Source organism: Cherax quadricarinatus, chromosome 68, assembly GCF_038502225.1.
Source record: "Cherax quadricarinatus isolate ZL_2023a chromosome 68, ASM3850222v1, whole genome shotgun sequence".
In the NCBI taxonomy this organism is placed as follows: Eukaryota; Metazoa; Arthropoda; class Malacostraca; order Decapoda; family Parastacidae; genus Cherax; species Cherax quadricarinatus.
The window spans coordinates 13,038,019-13,046,867 of record NC_091359.1 but is presented as its reverse complement, the minus strand read 5'-3'; the positions used below and the strand labels follow the sequence as shown (position 1 = coordinate 13,046,867).

General features: G+C 44.0%; 1 protein-coding gene across 1 annotated transcript in view; it reads right to left on the bottom strand.

The window, feature by feature from the left end:
* Nucleotides 1-6,645: 6,645 nt before the first annotated feature.
* LOC138854740 (keratin, type I cytoskeletal 9-like) overlaps nt 6,646-8,849 on the bottom strand; it is a 2,513-nt gene continuing 309 nt past the window's right edge. Inside the window, exon 2 of the mRNA XM_070099520.1 lies at nt 6,646-7,535. Coding sequence (XP_069955621.1) covers nt 6,948-7,535 — 588 coding nt within the window. The 3' untranslated portion in view covers nt 6,646-6,947. The remainder of the gene's footprint in view (nt 7,536-8,849) is intronic.

Below are 8,849 nucleotides of genomic sequence, written 5' to 3'. Positions count from 1 at the left end.
TATATATATATATTACGTAGATGTAATCTAGGATAACACAATAAAATCCCAATCATTTTAATGAATTAATTTAAAATAAGATATGCATATAGACACCTTGAAGGGTGTCTCTCACTGTAAAAATATTCTGATACTTTACCTTATTTTCTCTATTGCCTCTTCAAAGCATTCTTGACACTGGTGAAGAGGTGGCACCCAGCCTTAATGATCATCATATAGTTCAGTGGTGCCCCATTAATCAACCAAAATAAGATCATCACGATAAGTATACATGGAGAGGAATATATTTTATTGTTTATAGGTTGAGAGTTTACTTAAACCATGTTTTGGTGACTAAAGTGTTATTGACTAGTGGTAGAGAGGTTTTATGTAGGCTTAATGACTCTTGTATAGTCGATAGGCTTGAAATCTGACCAACCAACCAAAATGTGGTACGATTTATTTAGGTTTCCTGCACATTATTCTGCAGACTAAAATTTTATGATAAATTCGTTGATATTTCAACATCATGTAAGAAAACTATTGAAAATGTATCTTATTGGAAAATAATAATAATACAGTGGACCCCCGGTTAACGATATTTTTTCACTCCAGAAGTATGTTCAGGTGCCAGTACTGACCGAATTTGTTCCCATAAGAAATATTGTGAAGTAGATTAGTCCATTTCAGACCCCCAAACATACATGTACAAACGCACTTACATAAATACACTTACATAATTGGTCGCATTCGGAGGTAATCGTTATGCGGGGGTCCACTAATAATTTTATTATTATTATTCTTATTATTATTATTATTATTATTATTATTATTATTATTATTATTATTATTATTACGACTGATAATTTGCATATAGACGAGATTCCGAGAAATATTTGGTGAAGAGTACCTTGGATACTGGATATTATGCAAATATTTCATCCCCTAGGGCCTAGCACATGTATATAACGGTTTTTTTTTAAGTATGGTCAGTGGCTCATAACAACTTGCCAGTAACTTACCCCGTGCATCTGGTGACCAAAAATGTGAGAAAATTGCTGAAACACAAGAGTCCAGTTTTGCAGTGTGCAAAATGGGAAATAACGACAACAGCAGTGACACCTCTGGGTGAAAGTTTTGATGTTAACACTGGCGCGAGTCACCAGCTGGTACCGATGTACTCTGTTACCTGAGCTTCCAAGGCTACAGCTCCAGCTCTTGGTGCACCTTTTAAAGCTTCAGTTGACCGGTCAACTGTAGCAGTGTGTATTAAGACGCTTGATACACACTGCTTACGCTACTAGTTTATCTTTGTTCCAGTTCCTAAACTGGAATCCTTCCCCTTTTTCCAGTTTATCCTGAGCCAAATAAAGACAGATCTGGATCAGTGACTTCTTAAGGTTTCCATAAATATTTCATTGTAACATTAACTGTGGCCTTGATATTATTAATCACTTAAGTAACACATGGAGGAGCGAGGTTATGGCTATCGCAGAGGTCTGGTAAAAGTATGTCTAAATGATCCATATGGTCTGGCAGGGGGTCATTATGGTCTTGCAGGAGGTTTTTATGGTCTGGCAGTGGTCTTTATGGTCTTGCAGGTGATTTTTATGGTCTGGCAGTGGTCTTTATGAACTGGCAGTGGTCTTTATGGTCTTGTAGGTGGTTTTTATGGTCTGGCAGTAGTCTTTATGGTTTGGCATTGGTTTTTATGGTCTGGCAGTGGTCTTTTTGGTCTGGCAGTGGCATTTATGGTCTGGCAGTGGTCTTTATGATCTGGCAGTGGTCTTCATGGTCTGGCAGTGGTCTTTATGGTCTGGCAGTGGTCTTTATGGTCTGGCAGTGGTCTTTATGGTCTGGCATTGGTGTTTATGGTCTGGCAGTGGTTTTTATTGTCTGGCAGTGGTCTTTATGGTCTGGCAGTGGTGTTTATGGTCTGGCAGTGGTGTTTATGGTCTTTCAGGTGGCCTTTATGGTCTGGCAAAGGTCTTTATGGTCTGACAATGGTCTTTATGGTCTGGCAGTGGTCTTTATGGTCTGGCAATGGTCTTTATGGTCTGGCAGTGGTCTTCATGGTCTTGCATGTGGCCTTTATGGTCTGGCAGTGGTCTTTATGGTCTGACAATGGTCTTCATGGTCTGGCAGTGGTCTTTATGGTCTGGCAATGGTCTTTATGGTCTGGCAGTGGTCTTTACGTTCTTGCATGTGGCCTTTATGGTCTGGCAGTGGTCTTTATGGTCTGGCAGTGGTCTTTATGGTCCGGCAATGGTCTTTACGTTCTTGCATGTGGCCTTTATGGTCTGGCAGTGGTCTTTATGGTCTGGCAGTGGTCTTTATGGTCCGGCAATGGTCTTTACGGTCTGACAGTGGTCTTTATGGTCTGGCAGTGATCTCTATGGCCTGGCAGTGGTCTCTATGGTCTGCCAGTGGACTTTATGGCCTGGCAGTGGTCTTTATGGCCTGCCAGTGGTCTTTATGGTCTGGCAGTGGTCTTTATGGTCTGGTAGTGGTCTTTATGGCCTGGCAGTGGTCTCTATGGACTGCCAGTGGTCTTTATGGCCTGGCAGTGGTCTTTATGGCCTGGCAGTGGTCTTTATGGTTTGGCAGTGGTCTTTATGGACTGGCAATGGTCTTTATGGTCTGGCAGTGGTCTTTATGGTCTGGCAATGGTCTTTATGGTCTGGCAGTGGTCTTTATGGTCTTGCACGTGGCCTTTATGGTCTGGCAGTGGTCTTTACAATCTGACAGTGATCTTTATGGTCTTGCAATTGTCTTTATGGTCTGCCAGTGGTCTTTATGGTCTGCTAGTGGTCTTTATGGCCTGGCAGTGGTCTTCATGGTCTGGCAGTGGTCTTTATGGTCTGGCAGTGGTCTTTATGGTCTGGTAGGGGTCTTTATGACCTGGCAGTGGTCTTTATGGTCTAGCAGTGGTCTTTATGGTCTGGCAGTGGTCTTTATGGCCTGGCAGTGGTCTTTATGGTCTGGCAGTAGTCTTCATGGTCTGACAGTGGTGTTTTTTGTCTGACAGTGGTCTCTATGGCCTGGCAGTGGTCTCTATGGTCTGGCAGTGGTCTTTATGGCCTAGCAGTGGTCTTTTTGGTCTGGCAGTGGTCTTTATGGTCTGGCAGTGGTCTTTTTGGTCTGGCAGTGGTCTTTATGGTCTTGCAGTGGTCTTTATGGTCTTGCAGTGGTCATTTTGGTCTGGTAGTGGTCTTTATGGTCTGGCAGTGTTCTTTATGGTCTGGCAATGGTCTTTATGGCCTGGCAGTGGTCTTTTTGGTCTGGCAGTGGTCTTTTTGGTCTGGCAGTGGTCTTTTTGGTCTGGCAGTGGTCTTTATGGTCTAGCTGGTGGTCTCACAAGATCATAACAAACTTATTTAAATTTGGTATCACCTAAGAACTAGTTTTTTAAATGGTAGTAGTAGTAGTAGCAGCATCAGCAGCAGCAGCAGCAGCAGCAGCAGCAGCAGCAGCAGCGGAAGTAGCAGCAGCAGTAGCAGCAGCAGTAGCAGTAGCAGCAGCAGTAGCAGCAGCAGCAGCAGCAGCAGCAGCAGCAGCAGCAGCAGCAGCAGCAGTAGTAATAGTAGTAGTAGTAGTAGTAGTAGTGGTAGTAGTAGTAGTAGCAGCAGTAGTAGTAGTAGTAGTAGTAGTAGTAGCAGCAGCAGCAGCAGCAGCAGCAGTAGTAGTATTAGCAGTAGTGGTAGTAGTAGTAGTGGTAGTAGTAGTAGTAGCAGCAGCAGTAGTAGTGGTAGTAGTAGTAGTAGTAGTAGTGGTAGTAGTAGTAGTTGTTGTAGTAGTAGTTGTAGTGGTGGTAGTAGTAGTAGTAGTAGTGGTGGGGGTGGTAGTAGTAGTAGTAGTAGTGGTGGTGGTGGTGGTGGTGGTGGTGGTGGTGGTGGGGGTGGTGGTGGTGGTGGTGGGGGTGGTGGTAGTGGTGGTGGTGGTGGTGGTGGGGGTGTTGGGGGTGGTGGGGGTGTTGGGGGTGGTGGGGGTGGTGGGGGTGGTGGTGGTGGTGGTGGTGGGGGGGTGGTGGTGGTGGTGGTGGTGGGGGGGTGGTGGTGGTGGTGGTGGTGGTCTGCCAGCTTAGTTCATATTTCGGCCACTGGTGGTGGTGGTGGACTGGCTGGTGGTGGTGGTGGTGGGCATGTGTGGTGGTGGTGGTGGTGGTGGTGGTTTACCCTGGTGAAGTCACCTTCACTTCATCACCCTACATAAGAAGTCCCGTCTCTCAACGTGATGGTGGTGGTGGTGGTGGTGGTGGTGGTGGTGGCGTCCCAGCGTGGTGGTGGTGTGTGCGTCACTTGGTGGTGGTGGTGATGGTGGTGGTGGTGGTGGTGGTGGTGGTGGTGGTGGTGGTGGTGGTGGTGGTGTATCCGATGGTGGTGGTGGTCGTGGTGCTGGTGTTGGTGGTGGTGGTGGTGGTGGTGGTGGTGGTGGTGGTGATGGTGGTGGTGGTGGTGGTGGTGGTGGTGGTGGTGATGGTGGTGGTGGTGGTGGTGGTGGTGGTGGTGGTGGTGATGGTGGTGGTGGTGGTGGTGGTGGTGGTGGTGGTGATGGTGGTGGTGGTGGTGGTGGTGGTGGTGATGGTGGTGGTGGTGCTGATGGATGTCGTGGTGGTCCTGGTGTTGATGTGGATGTTTCGCCCAGTGTCTCTGTGGTGGCCGGCAGTGGTATCAGTCGAGAAGTGGAGTCGCTTGCCAGAAGTCCTGCCCAGTGCCGAGTTTTGATCACTCGAGGGCACCAGCATGTCGTGGTGAGTGAAAACCTGTCCTACGATGTCTGGTGGTAACCTGTTACGTGGTGTCTCCCGTGTTGCATGTCCAGACGCAGGAAGGCGTGGTGATACACTTCGTCACTGCCTATGACCACGATGGCACACCCCACATGGTAGGTTTTTTTTTTCCATGTCCATATGTGTTTTTATTTTTGTGGTGGTGGTTTCTTTTACTACCAGTATGGCGTCGGTGGTGGTGTAGACAGCCTGGTGGTGGTCTGGTGGTCAGGTGCTGCCATCTATAGGTTGCCACTTCAGTATGCCCAGACTGCCTCGTCTCACTCACACAGGTGGTCAAGACACAAGTACTCCCAGCTCTCTCTCGTGGTGATGGTGTGTAACCCACCACTACTTAACAATAAACTAAGAAGTCCGAAGAAGTATATCATTTAACTACCCGCTCTACAGCTGCCCGTTATGGTGGTGGTGGTGGTGATGGTGATGGTGGTGGAGGTGGTGATGGTGGTTGTGGTGGTGGTGGTGGTGGTGGTGGTGGTGGTGGTGGTGGTGGTGGTGATGGTGGTGGTGGTGGTGGTGGTGGTGGTGATGGTGGTGGTGGTGGTGGTGGTGGTGGTGGTGGTGGTGGCTTTATACTTGATAAAAACCCACTGTATGGCTTTATACTTGATAAAACCCCACGGTATGGCTTTATAATTGATAAAACCCCACAGTATGGCTTTATACTTGATAAAACCCCACAGTATGGCTTTATACTTGATAAAACCCAACAGTATGGCTTTATACTTGATAAAACCCCACCGTATGGCTTTATACTTGATAAAACCCCACAGTATGGCTTTATACTTGATAAAAACCCACCGTATGGCTTTATACTTGATAAAACCCCACGGTATGGCTTTATAATTGATAAAACCCCACAGTATGGCTTTATACTTGATAAAACCCCACAGTATGGCTTTATACTTGATAAAACCCCACAGTATGGCTTTATACTTGATAAAGCCCCACATTATGGTTTTATACTTGATAAAAACCCACAATATGGCTTTATACTTGATAAAGCCCCACATTATGGCTTTATACTTGGTGTTTGCGAATATTCCCACCACTATGCACAGTTATTATATGCACTGTGTACAATAAGTAGCGACCAGTTACGTCCATCAGTGAATAGAATTTCGAGAGAGAATGAGAACACTTCATTTCTCTAGTTCCATAACAGTCAGATAGAGAGTTCCCCAGTTCCCCGACCCCAGACCAGGGGTCAGGGAACTGGGGTAAATTGCCTTAAATGGGGTAAAAATGAAAATATCGGTGGTAATGAAGGCTCAGTATATATATAAATAAAATTGAACAAAAAAATTATTAATAAATATATTTATATTTTTTTACTTATTAGACTCTATGATTCAATTTGTAGATATCTGATAGTGCTCATAAAATAATATTTATGTTTCGTGTTTTTCTATTAATTTTCAAGTCTAGTGGGTAATTTCTCTACACACAAATTTGTTTTGGGGTAATACCCAAAAAAGTTCACCAACCCCTGATCCAGGCCATCCTCTGATATATCAGACAGCCTAGTTAGCGACCTCCATTCTGACAAGTAACGGTCACCAATACCTAAACATAGCTAAGATGGCATGTAGAAGTGGTTTTGCATGACATATGTCGAATAAAAGACGAATGCCCTTAGAGTTGAAACAATTTGCAGCTGCCAGAAACACATTAACTGCGTTTGGCGTATGCCATAGATATACTTTCACTTAATACTTGTAGATAAATGGTATACAATGCCGACATGATGTTGCACAAATGTCTAATTCTTTACTTAATACTTGATGAGGCCTTTCAGTGGGACTTCAGTCTTAATAAATCTTATTATATTCATAATCCGTACATAAGGTTGAATAGACGGCTCTCCTCATCACCTACTAAAGTAATTTACGATTCCTCCCAATCTCAGGATATTATCATAGGAGTCTGAACTCCATTTCACGAATAAGCTAAAAATGGGCCACCAAATATCAAGCGAAAATTATTTTTCTTTGCATTTGTGAAGAAGAATATGGCCTGAGGCCTATAGGATACTGACAGAAAATAAAACAGCAGAGCAAAAAATGGAAAAGAAATATGATTTGTGGATTATATATATTTATTAGCTGCACTTGTTCAAAATATAGAGGATTCCCCATTATGCCCCATGCTGCTTGTGGAACACCAACGGTAGCTCTGTTTACTTTCCGTAGCCACCACTGGAAGAACTGCCAGTGTAGTCCTCGTTACCGCCGGTAGAAAACCCTCCGGAGACATCACCGCCAGTTGGAAAACCTCCGGAGACTTCTCCACCGGTAGGAAAGCCTCCAGAAACATCACCAACAGCAAAGCCCCCAGGGACATCACCACCGGTAGGAAAGCCTCCGGAAGCGTCACCGCCAGTAGGAAAGCTTCCGGAGACGTCACCGCCGGAAGTGAAGCTCTCTGAATCATCAATCCCTCCGACAGAGAAGCCGTCAACGCCTCCAGAAACGAAGCCTCCAGGGTTACTGCCGAAGCTGTAGCCTTGAGGAACCCCTAAATTACCCCCAGTTGCTATGGATCCACCGTCGAAGCCAGGTGAAAATCCAGCGTCAATATTTGGCCCAGCAAAGGACCCATCGTCGAATTCAGAATTGATGGAAGATCCTCCTATGTTCTCGATGGAGGCGCTTCGTCCGGTGTCGAAGCCTGTTGAAGATGCACCACCATAACCAATACTACTGCCGAAGCAGCGATCTAGAGCGATAGCCACCAGAAGGGGCAGAATCAAATTCACCTGAAATATCTGGAAAAAAAGTTAAAATCATTGAACTTGCCGGCAGCCATCCTACCTCAGCTTAATTTACAGACCTGCAAACTCTACCAGGACTGACACCCAAATACCTGTTTTCTGATAGGTAAACAGAGCCAGTGTGCTTAAGGACTTGCCCATACGTCTTAGTTAACATTTAAGTTGCATCTTAAGGAAGTGGAAATCACCATTGGATACACCTTTCTTTATGTAGAAGTAGAAAATACGTATTTGATTTTTTAGACAGGCACTTCTTAATCAAGTGATTTCTTAACTAAATATACTATATAAATCATGGTGTGCCATAAAAGTGCCTACGTGAGGTCACGGAGGGGGCCTAGAGCATGTTGATCCTCGTAAGACTTTCCAGGTGTAAAAGACACATCTACCTCCATGTAGGTAGATGTGTCTTTTATACATATATTTTTACCTACGCAATAGAATGAACGTGTACCCTGTGTGAAGTTATCTACAGAACCAATAAGATTTCCAGTTTTCTATGATTCGTAAATTATTAAGATCATTGTTAAATATTTAAAAAACTAAAGATAAACTTAAATAAACTTAAAAATTTAAAAGATATATCATAGACTGCAGTAGATTAGAATCATAATGTGTGTTTGGATTATTAATATTCAGTCTACACCTGAATGCAAGGGAACAGAGGGCTATCGCTAGAATTTTGCCAGGGACAAGCTATTCTGTGTTCTTTTAATAATACTGTCAGCTACAGGAACTCGTATCGTGTTAATATATACACGAGCGTATACTATAGCTGTAAAATTTCTCAGATACAGCGATAATCGTCTCGTCTTGATCTTGTTATGGCACTATGAACTGAATGTCCTAGATTTTATTGGCTCCTGCCAGAAAACGAAGAACGTTCCCATATTTTCTTACGTCTAACTATTGCCAAGTAAAACTATAGTTAGGTAATTCGGTACTCTGGGTATCAGGCTATTACTATCGGGTATGTGGACAAGACGTAATGTTGTGTGTCAAAGTACCTTAACACGAATAGTGAAGATATGGATAATTTTTATGAACTATATCTCAATTAATTATGTATGATATAAATTTTGCAGCGTTTATAATGTTAAGATTCGCATAAGGTCAACAAAAAAATGAAACATTCATTAATTCAGTCCAGATTTTTGAGCTGATATACTCGTCCCAGATTTGCTGAAAGATGTCAGGGCTATAATTACATGTTACATGTAAATATTACATGACCGTCGCTTGTTGAAGCTTCAGAGACACGCCATCAGAGGGCCGTGCGGGCAGAGCGCACTTATTTTTTTTTTAAGT